This window comes from Miniopterus schreibersii, assembly GCF_964146895.1.
Source record: "Miniopterus schreibersii genome assembly, chromosome: 10".
NCBI lineage: Eukaryota > Metazoa > Chordata > Mammalia > Chiroptera > Miniopteridae > Miniopterus > Miniopterus schreibersii.
Genome location: NC_138110.1, coordinates 15,748,629 through 15,763,105, shown reverse-complemented (window position 1 = coordinate 15,763,105; position 14,477 = coordinate 15,748,629). Strand labels below are relative to the sequence as shown.

At 34.4% G+C, this 14,477-nt stretch overlaps 1 protein-coding gene across 3 annotated transcripts in view; it reads left to right on the top strand.

The window, feature by feature from the left end:
* Positions 1–14,477, top strand: part of WDR7 (WD repeat domain 7) — a 271,518-nt gene that overhangs the window by 32,582 nt on the left and 224,459 nt on the right. For all 3 annotated transcript variants that reach the window (XM_081150203.1, XM_081150201.1, XM_081150202.1), the window contains exons 12-13: positions 209–429; positions 11,656–11,851. In XM_081150203.1, the coding sequence (XP_081006329.1) occupies positions 209–429; positions 11,656–11,851 (417 nt within the window). The remainder of the gene's footprint in view (positions 1–208; positions 430–11,655; positions 11,852–14,477) is intronic.

Here is a 14,477-nt window from a genome sequence, read left to right as displayed (position 1 = left end):
ACAGCACACGTGAGTCTGGACTCGCTGCGTTTCATGTGCTCCGTGGTCTCACGTGGCCAGTGGCTACTGTATTAGAGCAGTTTTAGGAGTTAAATCAGAAGCCTTTTCTTTGATAAGATTTATAGCTGTTTTGACGATTCATGTTTTATTTGTTGAAACTTTGTAAGACTTTTATTTTCCCATTTTAAATCCAAACCCTCGTCCACAGGTTGGCCACCCCACAGAACACTCCGTGGTCACCGGAACAAAGTCACATGCTTGCTGTATCCTCATCAGGTCTCAGCTCGTTATGATCAAAGATACCTGGTGTCTGGAGGTGTGGATTTTTCCGTCATAATTTGGGACATATTTTCTGGAGAAATGAAACATATCTTCTGTGTGCATGGTGGCGAGGTTACTCAACTCCTAGTTCCACCTGAAAACTGTAGTGTAAGTTGATCAAAAACGATTATTTTACTGTGGTAGAGCCGTCATGTTACTGTCAGCCTTAATGTAAATCGATCCTAGGGTCACTTAAAGGACACGTGACAAGAGAATTGACAAAACCTGTTCCATTTTAAAACTAAATAATGGTAACATGTAAACTTTAGGCAAAATTATGATTATTTACTATCATTGCATAGAAATAGAAGCTGCACTTAGTGTTTTCAGAAATTAAAAAATAACCCTAGTAACCAGATGGTATAGCTCTAACTGTGGAATTGTACTGATATCTTTGCACGGAGCTCTCCGTGGTTCCTCAGTTGATTTGTGCCACAGGTGGCTGCATTTAAAGTACGGCCTGGGACATGGAATGTTTGTGTGTGTGATACAGTATGATACCATTTATTTACATTTTAAAAACAAACAAATCCATTCATTGTATTTCTGGATACATGTATAGAATGGAAAAATAAGGACCAAAATCAGATTTGGGTTTGCTTTTGGGAGTAAGAAGAATGGGTTTCTGGGGGGAGTGGGGGGGCGGTGCGGGGGTGACTTCTTTAAGTGCCATGTTTTATTTACTTTTAGCAAACATATTTGATATTTATTTTTTTCTCTCATTGGCATGGATAAGCATATTATCAGAGCTTTTTGCTGCTATTAGAACTTTATTTAGAACAGAATTTTTGGAAAATATTTCAAAATAAGTTATTTAGTACAATTAATATATATGTTTCTCTGTATGAGCATATAGGGTAAGTTCCTTAATAGATTAGTTTTAAAAATGATTTTTTTTCATTTATATAGCATCTCTTTAAGGTCACATAATCTCCCAAACTATCCAGAAGGGGGCAGCATGGGCTTGTGAAACGAGTGCTGAGTATCTAACCTGAATATTAGAGTTGGTGCCTTCATTTTACGGTATTGGATCCTTGGCTCTTACAGACAGAGATATGATAATATGAATATTATATGTGATTCTATGCATGAGTGTGGCTAACTTTCACAGCTGGTAAGAGCAGTTAACAAATGAGATTTTTCTTTTTTCATCCTGAAAAAATACCTAAAGCTTTTGCCTGAATTAGCTCTTATCTTACTTTACAATTTGGTTCTTTAATTATTTTAACTTGAATATTGCATTTAAAAAACAGTGTCTATAATTATAGCATAGTCCCTGAAGCCAAGCAGAGTAAACTTTGGAAATGTAAATTAAGCAAACGCAAGAAGCATACCTATCATTAATTTTCTACAATATATCGCAATAGATGCAACATTCCCCTCAACACTTAATGCTCTTAGATTTTGAGATCAGATGTTTTTATGCATTCAGTACTGTCTTTTTCAAATTAATTTTTATTTGTTTTAAATTAAATAATACATTGTTATGTAAAATACAGATACTTTCTAAATATGGTCTGGTCTTCTTTCTATGTCACTAAGTATATTTCAGTATGATTTTTTAAAAAATATATTTTTATTGATTTCAGAGAGAAAGGAAGGGAGAGGGAGAGATAGAAACAGTGATGAGAGTCATTGATCGGCTGCCTCCTACATGCCCCCCCCCCCCCCCGCTGGGGATCAAACCCACAACCCGGGTATGTGCCCTGATGGGAATTGAACTGGGATCTCCTGGATCATAGGATAAAGCTCAAACTGCTGAGCCATGCCAGCCGGACCCAATATGATATTTAATGTTATTCTGTAGTTTAATTTTATAAGAAAATTTAGAATGTTGCTTTATTAAAATTTTTTTTCTCTTATCAACAGTGGGCATGAAAATTAGTATAGCTAAGTATTTTTGCACATCTGGTATAATTTTTTAGGGTAGATTTTTAAATGTGGAATTGCTGGATAAAAGGACGTATTAATTTTTAAAGGCTTTTGAATAGGTATTGCCAGATTGCTCTTCAATCGAACTTAGGAGTAGGTTTATACAACCACCATTTTACTCCCTTCATTCTGTATTATCCTGTTTATAATTGTTTAAGTCTTTCTAATTTTCTAGGCTTGCATGTAGCTGTGTGTAGCCTATGTGTAAGTGTATAGTTCTCATTTTCATATTGAAAGCACAATGTGTTGTATTTTATTCTTTATAATTTTATGTTTTCCAGATTTTTACCACTGTCATATTACTATTGTATTCAAGATTAAAAATGAAAATTTCCTGCTATGGATATTATCTGTGTATTCAAATATCATAATAAACCCTGTCTCTTCTGTAGGAGGCTGAAAACATCAGTGATGCACCAAGAGAGCGTCAGTGAGGGGTCCTTTCACCAGTAGTGAGAAAGACAGCATTCTTATCCTGGCTATGCTGAGATTGTGCCAAACACTTTAGAAATTTAGTTCCTCTACTTTGGAAAGGTTCCTTTAGATCTTAAGTCACAACCTTGGTAGTAGAGAAGATTGCATTGGTATACATTTATTTTTAGTAATTGGCAAAAGTGATTGGGTGCTAAACTTTGTGAATGAAGTGGTTAATTATTTTGACTTTTTGTTTGGGGCTCAAAAGATAGTAGGACACAAGGCAAAGACTACTTTTTCTTGAGTAACTTGATCATAAAAATATTTCAAAATGAGTTAAAATTTCTTTTAAAATGGAAGAAATTATTAGAAAAAATTGAATGACCTTTAAGGTGGCTATAATTTGGTATAACATATTTTTGAATAGTCATTTATTTAGCAAATATGTGAGTGCCTGCCATATTCCAGGTACCTTCAAGGACCAGACATGTAATAATGGATAAGGCATAGTCCCTGTTTGATAGAATTTCTTCTAATGAGGGAGCCAGACTAGAAAATAAGTAATTATAATGCATCATGATAAATATTATGAAGTATTCTGTGACCTCCCTGAGTACAAGGCCCTCAGCAGGGTAGGGTGTAAGTACCCCTAGGAGGGGTACTTAATAAGCCAGCTTTGGGGGTTTGGGAAGATTTTCAAGAAGGGTGATATCTATTTGAATTTATTAGTTTTAAATGTATTTGAATATAGTCAGATGTATTGAATGTATTTTGAAGGTATTTGAATGCCTTAGTTTTGTGGATGTGCATAAAATCATATGTCCATGAGCAACCTGATTGCAGAGGTACTTAGTGTTGTGTATGTGATGCAGAATAGTCTGGAGCACGTGAGAAGTTGCTGTGACTAGTACCTGATGGATCTGATATGGCCAACGCTGACAGGAATTAGACGTATTTGTACATTACTGTGAAAATAATAACCAGGAACTCAGAGTGATGGTTTCGTATGGGCTGCAAGCTGGCTGTTGTGAGACCATTGGCACTCTCCTTCATCCTACTTAGGAAGAGCATTGGAAAGAAAAGAGTTAAGATGATGAAAGTATGAAACCTTGCTCAAAATATTTAAGCTATTCTTCCAAAGAAAGATTTGGAAAGAGAGTAAAGTGAAATCTATACTAAAAGCAAACATAATAAAAGCGAATTATTCTATGATGATTTTTTTTGGAGTCATGGTCAGTGGTTTTTCTTAGACATTGGTGAAAACTTTCCAAAGGTGTTGTAGAAAACTTTCTTCTGTAAGGCATGTGGATCCTAAAATAAAGAGCCGCTGGTTGGTCATGCCAGTGAGATTAGGGCCTTTAGAGACAGACAGATCTGGATCTCTCTTCATCTCTGGGTGATGTGAGCAAGTCACTTAACATCTTGGGGCTCTGGCTATACTTTCTGTGAAGCGTTGGTTTAAAGTTTTGAGGTAATGCTTGATCTGTAATAGGGGCTCATTAAATCATTCTTACTGCTGTTATTTCTGTCTTCAGTGGTCTACATCCTCATTTGGGGGATAAAGGACTACATCTAGGCAGTATGGTCATTCATCCCCAGCACTGGCATGACTTTCCTGTAGATATATTTGTTCCTATATTAGGAACTATGGCCAGGGGGCTTTAGAATCTGCCCAAATAAGGGGTATTCCCCTTTCTCTGCCAGTCTAACTTTGCATCTTTTTATTGCATGACAGAAATTTCAAGATACCAAGAGTACTTCCCTAGAAACTGTAGCCTTGTGTAGGTGTTGTGCTTTTCCTGCTCACTGCCTGAACACTGGAGGTTTCACCTGTCTGAGAAGCTGAAACTGTGCCATTTCTTTGGAATTGTATGTAGATAACAGAAAGGTGTGACTGGAACCTTTGCTAAACCTTTAGCAGCCTGACCCCAGATGATCAAGGGGGATGTTTGATCCCATTTACGGCTTTTCTCAGGCATTAATTATGGGCTAGGCACAACTTTCTTGCTTAACTGTGGACACTGAAGGTTAGGTTTCTCTGTGTTTGATATAGACTTAAAAGCAAGCCAGCATCCTTTCTAAACAAAGGTACTTTTAGCATATGTGGTCTATTAATTTACCGCTAGGCAAGAGATACACAATTTCTTTCAGTATCTTTAGTTAGAAAATGGGGATAGTATTTATTAACCCACTTGTTTCATGAGCAAGGGAAAAAATATTCTATGGTCTGTCAGAGGTATGTAAATTCAGTGTTTATTTTCTGTATACAGGTATGATCGGGATAAACGGGTGGGGCCAAGCAGGCAGATTCACAGTTACTAGGTCAGATGGATGGTGCCATTCAGGTTGTAAGTGAGGAGTCAGGAAATAGAAAGGGCAGGAGTAACAGCCGCCAGGAGTCCTAATTCAGTGTACTCTTTGTTACTGAAGACGCTAGTCCTTGAGTGTTGTGCAGCCCATTCTTGGGATGTGGGGTTGCACAGTAATGTTAGACAGTTGACTGGTGTGCAGAAAGGGGAAAAGGGCAGCACTTTTAAGTTTCTTAAAACCTTAGAATATTTTCCAAGTCTGCAGATTGGGCTGTCTCAGTCCCTAAACTAACAAATTATCTCACTTATTAAATAAATCTTTTTTCTCTGATAGGAAATATCTTATTAATCTTACATTAAATTCTTCATGTTTTATTTGCTGTTTTATTAATAAAGGAGCAGTCAAAGGAAGATGAAGTTCTAATCAGCCCACTATTTCTTCCTAGTTATCTTTTGTATATAATGAATGAATGATGTTTAAAATAGTCCCTAAAAGTCTTAATTTTCATTTAGAACATAATTATCCAATTAAATGGTTTGCCAGTGTTTGTGTTGGACCACGTGGTCTTATTTTCTAAAATAGCCGTTAAAGACAACTGCTTTCTCTCTCTTTTTAAAAAGATCTATGGATTTCTGGAAAATTTTTTTTACCTAGTTTTGTAAAAGTGTTTAAATGAAATTAACATTCATAGACTCTCATTTTCCCTTTATGTAGAATATTTAAAAGTGATAAATGATGCATCTTAAATGCACATTTATGTTTCATAGGAAGAGTTCTGGGAAGTATGAGAAATAATGACTAAGAGGATAGTGGGATTGATTTACGAGTAAAAGAAGCTGGTCATTTATAGCTTGTCTCATGACGGACATACTTAAAAAGGAGAGACAGGAGTCAGTGTTCATATAGTCAAAGAATATTCAGACAAGAAGAAAAATTGCTTGGGGGCAGCTAAGAGATTGCTCCTGAAATGATGTGAAGGAAAATAATAATTTAGTTTAGCAAACAAATTAGCAAAACCAGAAGAAAAAGTAATTTGGGAACTATTGGAAAGCAAATCACCTCCCCAGAGAGCTAGTGGATGGGCTAAACTAGCTGTCTCCAATTTCTGTAACTCATGGCAGATGCTGAGGAACAGGTTACATCAGAGGTTTCTGGGAATGGTTTCAATGAAGTCTTGTAAAATGCTAAGGTCAGGCCAGGTGACCTAGGTGGTATATTCTGACTCTATCAGATTCTGTGATAGCTTGTGGCATTCTGCTGCTCAGCACTAATGTACCATGAAGATTATTTACTGGCAGATACAAGGAGACTCGGTTTGGTTTAGAATCAGAATTCTTTGAACAATAATAATTAACCTTGGAATAAACTTGTTTTGGCCCAGTATCTTCCTCCCTCTCCTTGCCCCAATGATCTTACTTTTTCCATCAAATAAAAACGGAGTTTTTACTTGGTTAAATATTCTTGTGCTTATTGTCAGTCTTTGCTTTAATTAGCTTTTGATGTCAGTGATGCATATTGCTTCTAGGGCAGAACTGACAGTGGTTGAAACATGAATTTGGGGAATTTTCACCTATGAAGTACCAGCCAAGTTGATAGGATGCTTTGTCTCTGCTGTACAAGTTCTGTTTCCTAACAGGAAAAAAATTTAAGTGGTGTTTGTGTCAGTTGATACCAGTGGTTGCTAAAGTGGAGTATGTGATACAGTTAATTGGGGTATGGGAACAAATCATCAGAGCTCTTATTTATGTCATTTCTTTAACATTAAAAATTTAACTTCTGAACATTCGCTAGATAGAAGGACATGGGTGCCTTGCTTGTTTCATACATCAGATGGGCACTTGTCACCTGGGGAAAGAATGGGCCTGCCACAGCAAGACGAGTGACAGCGTTGCTCTCATTGGCTGTGCTTCCAGTTAAAATGTGTTTGCTTAGGGAATTGCAGGTTATATTGCATAATTCTGAACCTAGCCATCACAAAATGGGCAGAGAAAATAAGGGTGGAAGGCCTTTGCAATGAAAATTAAATCTTTTCATCAGCCACAGTATGATGTTCTAGCAAGGACCATTTGATTAACCTGGCAGGAAGCTATCCAGAAAATCATAATTATATAAAATATATATTTGTATCTACAACAAGAAAACCTTTCTAAAGATACATATTATACTTTGAGGTTTTGACTAATGCTCACAAAGTTGTTAAAGTTGTTAGCAAGATATTTATGAAAATGTTTCATTTCATCTTAAATTTGTATAAACTTTGAATTATCCTTTTAAAATACATATTTTTGTTTATGTTTTACAGTGTACATGATATATTATCACAGTACATATGTAATTTATAAATATACATATAGTGGGAATGCATCGCAAGGCTTTTTAATGAATGGGTGTGTGAGCGAAAAAGTTCAGAGCATAAATGCTTTTCAAATAATTTAAAGATATGAGGTTCCCATTTTTTCAATGTTGTATTATTATTTTAATTACATAATTTACATTCTTACACATTATCTTGTTATAGTGCCCTGATGTTAAGTAATGCTATAGGTGACTTTTCCAGTTAAAATCAAATAAAGTGAAGTAGAATGGAATTATTCAAATTATAGAATCAATCATTGTCAGTGGAAAAAAATGTTCAATAACCAAGATCTGTGGAATTTAATAATAATAATTCAACTCATTTGTGTGGAAGCCGGGTCTAAATCAAAGAGAGATAGGAACTATAAAATATTCTTTAAGAAGTGCTTCTTTAATAATTTTGAGGACAGATAAGAAGAAACCAAGTTAATTGTGTTTTAGCAAATCTTTTAAGTGCCTTCATTTAACAGATAGCTGAGAATTATTTATCATTACTCTGTCCATTGTTGAATTAAAATTACCAAAGTGGTGCTTGAGAATGGTCTTTTTCTGTTACACATTTAAATAGGCTAGACATATGCTTTGTTTATGCCATTAATTTGTTTTCACACAGCCTGCAAAGGTAACCAACTCAGAATTAATTAGTGGAATCAAAATTAATGAGGGTTTACTGTACTGGGCCATTTCCACTGTAGGCCAGTTTTCTTCACACGAGTTGGACTAGCATTTTCTTGAAAGAAGAAAAATTAGATTTATTTTAATCCATATTTAAAAAGCAGAGAACCATCTTTTCTGGCGAGTTAAGTACCTCTAATAACTATGCTTTCTTGGACTTAGTAATATTGATTTTTTTTTGTTTTCAGTCTTCATTATTTTGGCTATTTCCAGACTATTGCTTATTACAGTAAAGCTAGAGTTAACTCTTCAGATGCTTATTTTCATTTACAAGGACAATTTATCATGCTTATTTTGGATCATTTTTGTGTGGATGGAGCGTGTCATTTGCCAATTTTCATCATTATTGCACTATATGAAAGAACAGAGCTATTCTTTGAAACATATTTATGTAAACATATATGTTAGAGAGAACCCATCATCTGGAAACAAAAAGGTAGAATTTTTGAAATTATATTTGTTTCCCTTAAGAAAATTACATCCTGTAATCTACTTTTTATTTAAAGTACATCCTGTGGTATTATTTAATACTTGGTTTCACGTCCTTTATTTTTACTAATGAGAGTGATAACATGATGTAGAGCTTTGAAATCTTTTTATGAGGATGGATGGCATTTTCTTGAATTGTTGAAATTGTCCACCTGCATATAAATGGGGAGGGTGAAAGTTCTGATAGTGAACTTCTCCTGAGGAGTTGATGCTGAAGGTCAAGTTTCTCATAGGAACGGGGAAGCCTTTTTTGTTTGTTTCCTTAGTGTCTGCAGTTATAAACTGCAGCAAGAGATATTTGGCAGACAGAGAGGGAGTGCGCAGCTCCGTGGTTGTCAGTTTTCTTCGATCTCAGATGTTGTGACCTACCAATACACCGTAATTTGAGGAACACTAAACACAGTAAAGAATATTGGTAAACATACCTTATTTTTTTAAAGGAAAAACAAACTTCACCATGACTCATGCCTCATTTTTTCTACTCTGAAAAGGAATGGCAAGAGCATATGTGAACATTAATGAAATGATGGTGGACTTGGGACTTGCAAGTAGGTTAGTTTAGGAATATGCCTTTAATTAAGAATTAGCTAATTTTAAACATTTTGGAGAGTTTGTGAGTTGAAGTAACAGAGTCAAAAGTAGTGACAAGTGTATGTACCGTGACAGATCCGTGCTTGATTAAAGGACATGAGTAGAGGAAAAGTAATGCTGTTTAGGAATTTTTTTTTACATTTTTAAAAATTTTCAATTACAGTTGACATACAATATTATAGTAGTTTCAGGTGTACAACATAGTGATTAGACATTTATGTAACTTTTGTAGTGATTACCCCGTAAGTCTAGAACCCATCTGACACCTCACATAGGTATATTACTGTAGGAATTATTCTTTTAGTTAATCATATACAAAGAAAAAGATCCCTGTTAGATGTATTTTTTCTGACTAGAGAAATATATAAAGTGACCACTTTTTGGCAGATTGGTGTTGCAAAATAGGAAATAGCAGTTAACTATTAATGTAGCAAACCACCTCTTTTTTAAGTTGAGTGATGGCTATATTTGATAAATACAAAGTTTGCTCTAATGGTAATCTGTAGAAATGCACAGCCTCCATTGTATTATCTTTGGTTAGCAATTTATGTCTGGTGAAACTCATAACTATTTTATGTAGTGTGACGTAACTGAAAATAAAGGCATATATTTTTATATTTTTTACCCTGTGTTATTCTACCATCATCGCCTATATTTAAATGAATTTTTTGTAGTTTGCCACTTTATTTCAATTTAGTGCTTAATTATAAAGTAATTATTTTGTGCCATAAGTCAGCTGCCCCCCATTCCTTAATATTTTTTTTAAAGAAAGAAATCATGTTTTATGTTTCTATTGAGTGCTTATCAGGAAACATGGAATAAGTAAGCTTAATAAATGCTTGTTTAAGAAACTCCTATATGATGTTTTAATAAAGGTTTTTAACATGATCTTTCTGAACCTAGTTTTAACTTTTAAAATTAGTAAATTCCAGCTGTGTTTATTACAGTATTTAAGACATTCATAAAACAAAAAGCACAAATAAAGCTAACATAGAATAAAAGAATGAAACACCTGAATTTAAGAAAAAAGTACATAGTTAAATCTTAGTATCTATACTTTATTAATGTTCTGCTTCATTCAAAAATTGATTTTAGGCTGTTTGAAAAAATAAACATTATTCAGTAGGATTAGAAATAAAGCTAATCATGGTGAAGAAAAAATGAGAGTAGAAGGTAGATGAGACCACTGAGACTCTACATTCAGAAATGTGTTCCCAAGATTTTGTACTGTTATGGATAGAAAATTGAGACCTAAGTTTCTTAGTAGCCAAAACGTAAGAGGAACCAGTTATAGCAGTTTCCCCCAAAGTGTGTTCCTTAAAAATTATGTCTTGTAAGATTACCATAGTCACATAAACTGGAGATGAGTGATGCTGTGTCCCCCTTGTACAGATAATTATATTCACACTAGCATGTTAGAGACTCTTGGAAATTCTGTGGATAAAAACAGTTGTAACTTTCGTTCCCCATGTACATTTGACTACCTCCTTTCCCTCCTTTTTATTTTTGCATCTGGTATCTGTCAACGTCTCTCATTCAGTGAGATAGACCCATCAGTGAGCTATTGTTCTTTAGCTAAGAACAGGCTGCTTTGCTTAAGCAAAGCCCAGCAGGGTGAGATGTTTCCCCTTTGGGTGCACAGAAGGGATAGGTGTATATAATGCAGTGGGCCTTGTCCTCAATAAATAGCCTCAATATGTACAATCATGAGTTTCAGATGGCTGTTTTCATATGATTTCATCTTAGTATGAACTAAAAGCGTAATCTACAAAGTCACTCAAAAGTTAAGTTTTAAATTGCTTATAAATTGTCTCAAAATTTAAAGACTAATTTTTAATTGTCCAGGTTGTGGATTGGTTCTCTACTGCTGGTGAAAAATCTTTACCATCTTTGTTCGATTATTTATATTTCATCTCATTCTAAAAAGGACTTGAAGGGTGAAAACTAGAGATGAACAGAAAATCACAGCAGAATATTTAATTGGCTATTGTGTGTCAGTGAGGTGGTGCGCGCCTGCTGACATTACAGACGGAAGCTGTGAAGCACATCCACAGATAATACTGAGTATCTGCGGCTCTTCAGAAGTGATTGTGGCAGAGGGACCGCGAGGGCATTGTTTTTGAGCAAAGGAGCAGGGAAGAGCATGGGTCTAAATGACAGTCACAGACAGAAAGAAGCACCAGAGAAAGCAGCCCTGGCAGCTAACAAAGGGAAGTTCACACTGTGGGAAGGGAACACATAATAACAGATCAATTTTTCCCCTAGCTTTGCCTGCTCATATAGAGCAATCATTTTTGTAAGGTCATCTTCGCATTTGAACAACAGATTTTCCAAAGCATCTTTCCCACCTTTAATCTAGGATTATTATTTTTTTTTTAGTGTTGTGATGATTGAAGTGGGTGTTTTATGTATAATATAAAGAAACATATTTTCAGCACAACCAAATATTGTGGTTGGTTTTTCAGGAGTAGTGATGGTATGATTAGTTTTGGTTTAAGTTATTGAGGATAGGATCCATTTTACTCTTAATTTGATCTAAATGTAATTAAGGTTTATGCTTCTTTTCAGGCAAGAGTACAGCACTGCGTCTGCTCCGTAGCCAGTGACCACTCAGTGGGACTCCTAAGTTTGCGAGAGAAAAAATGCATTATGCTGGCATCGCGTCATCTTTTCCCTATTCAAGTGATTAAGTGGAGGCCTTCTGACGATTACCTAGTAGTGGGATGTTCAGATGGCTCTGTGTACGTCTGGCAAATGGATACTGGTAAGATCAAGTGTTAAGAGAGAGACTTGAAAATAAAATGGGTACATTTGATTTCTTAGAAATTGAAAATGGTTTATATGAGGAGAAAAGCCTCAAAATTTAACAAGATTACTACTTATATTTTTAATCACTGCTTTTTCTATGTGTTGTACTATGCTAAATGCTTGTAGTTGGCCAATCTTTAAAGGAATGTAACTGAAGACAGTATACACATTAGGACAGACATACAAATAACAGACCAAAAAATCAGTGATTCTGTATAATTCATGAGGCAAAATGTGAGCAAAATGAAGAAACCATTTTTGTCTCATATTCAGCAATAGAGGAAAAAAGAAAACCCTCTTTTATTTGAAAAGCAGAAAAGCAATATGGGGCAGTTAATTGTAGGAGGTGATTGAAATGAAAGTTTCAGGTTCTAAAGAGAACATTTAAAGTTTCAGTTTCAAAGATTTTATGTATAGGGCATACTATAGAACAAGTATTGCTTAGCTTAAAAATATAGGCAATGATCTATCATGTTAAACATAGAATCTCATAGTTTTCCCTGGGAAATCTTTAAGCATGTAGGTAAATGTGTTTATTAGTTTAGGCTTTAAAAACATATTTTATTCTACTTTTACTCACTTAAGTAATCATGTACCAGTAATTAAAACTTTTCTTTTCATTCCTAGTTGTACTATATAATATTTCTACTAAATGTTTTTCCTTCATCTTTTTTTGGTTGTTTTTTTGGGGTTTGTTTGTTTTAAATAGTTCTTTTTGAAATCAGATTATATATACATTTCTGCCTGCACTGTGGTGCAGTAGGAGTTCTCTTAAAATTTTTTGGAACAAATAGCCATACTGTCAGCGATTTTTTTCTTTTAGAGTTCTCATTTTAACAGATAGTACGAAGGCAGTCTTGACAAGATGAAGCATTCTTGGAGACTGTCTGCTTTTGCATTTATCTTTTCTTTTTTTTTCTTTTTTATCTAATAGTATAAGAGAGTCATACCTTTTGTCAAATTTTAAAAGCACAGAAGTATTAGAAAAGATGAACCAAGATTACATTGCTGAGTGGTAAAGGTTATCATTTTAACATGTTTCTTTATAGTCTTCTGTACATTTTTATAACCAGAACTGCTGTCATACTACATATGCAATTTTATATGCATAAAGATCTTACGTTTATGTCCTTTTGGTTACATAAGGACCTGTTGTGCAGCACAGTTTTGTGTTTTCTGATTTCATCCACCCCACCAACTAACTATACAGAGCTTGTCTCGGACTCTAGAGTCAGACCACTTGGTTTGAATTTAGAATTGGCCACTTACTAGCACTGTGACCTACAGCAAGTCATCGATTGGACTTTTGTCCCTCAATTTTATCTGTAAAATGAAGATAATGATAGTTCTTATTTTATAATGTTACTGGGAGAATAAAATGACATAATATTTACAGGTGAGTATTAGACATAATGTAAGTGTGTATATGAGTATGTTTGTGTATAAGTAAGTTTCTTTCTATGTGTACATGCATGTGTGTTATTAAAGAAACATTCTGCTTAACCTTTTGTTTTGTTGAACTTGGGAATATGACCTTGCTCATACTTAGAAATATGTTTTTGGGGAATTAGTATTAAAGAGAGTTCTTATAGCAATAATGACATTCATAAAATGCTCTTAAAATACATACTATAAATATTAAATTAACAATTGTTATATCTTAAATACAAAACTATGGTAAACTTGTCTTGGACTTTTAAAAATGAAATAAATATGATAAAGGAGATAGTATAATTTTTCTGAATTTTTCAGATATATACTTAAATAATGATACTTGAATATTTCAGATACTTTAAATTGTATATTCTTTTTTATTTTTTATTCTTTTTATTTTTAAATATGTTTTCATTGATTTTAGAAAGGGAGAAAGGGAGAGGGGGAGAGAGAGAAACATCGATGAGAGAAACACCTGTCTGCTGTCTCCTGAACACCCAATCAAGCCTGCAACCTGGGCATGTGCCCTGACCGGAAATCGAACCAATGACCTCTCTGTGCATGGGACGATGCTCAGTCAACTGAGCCACACAGGCCAGGGCATATTATTTTGGGTTTTTATTATTTTTTATTGTTGACAGTGTTACAGATGTCCCCCATATTCCCTTTTAAATTTTATATTCTTGACAAATGAAACCTTACTGAAAGACAAAGTTACTTTTCCAGTGACTTCCCTGGAAGGAAATGACAAATGGCCTCTAACTATAGGTATGCTGGAGGATGTTATTCTTATAACCAGTTTAGTATAATTAAGCCCATAGTAAATTATACAATATATAATACTGAATTCACAATTCTGACCTTCAGGAGGATTTTTGGTAAACTATTAGTCAATATGACAGTCTTAAATTGAGTTAAGAATGAAGAAGCAGAATTTATTTTGGATGTCAACCATAATAGGAAGTATACATTCTTTTTCCCGCTTTGCTGTTCAGACTTTAACTAGTAATATAAAGGTCTCTGGGGAGTCAGTTAGGCTCATCCTGAAGGTATTGACATTATTTATTTATTAATTAATTTATTTATTAAATAAATTAAAAATGAATCTAAATAAGTCAGTTTCAGTCCAGGTTTGATGTATGAAATGT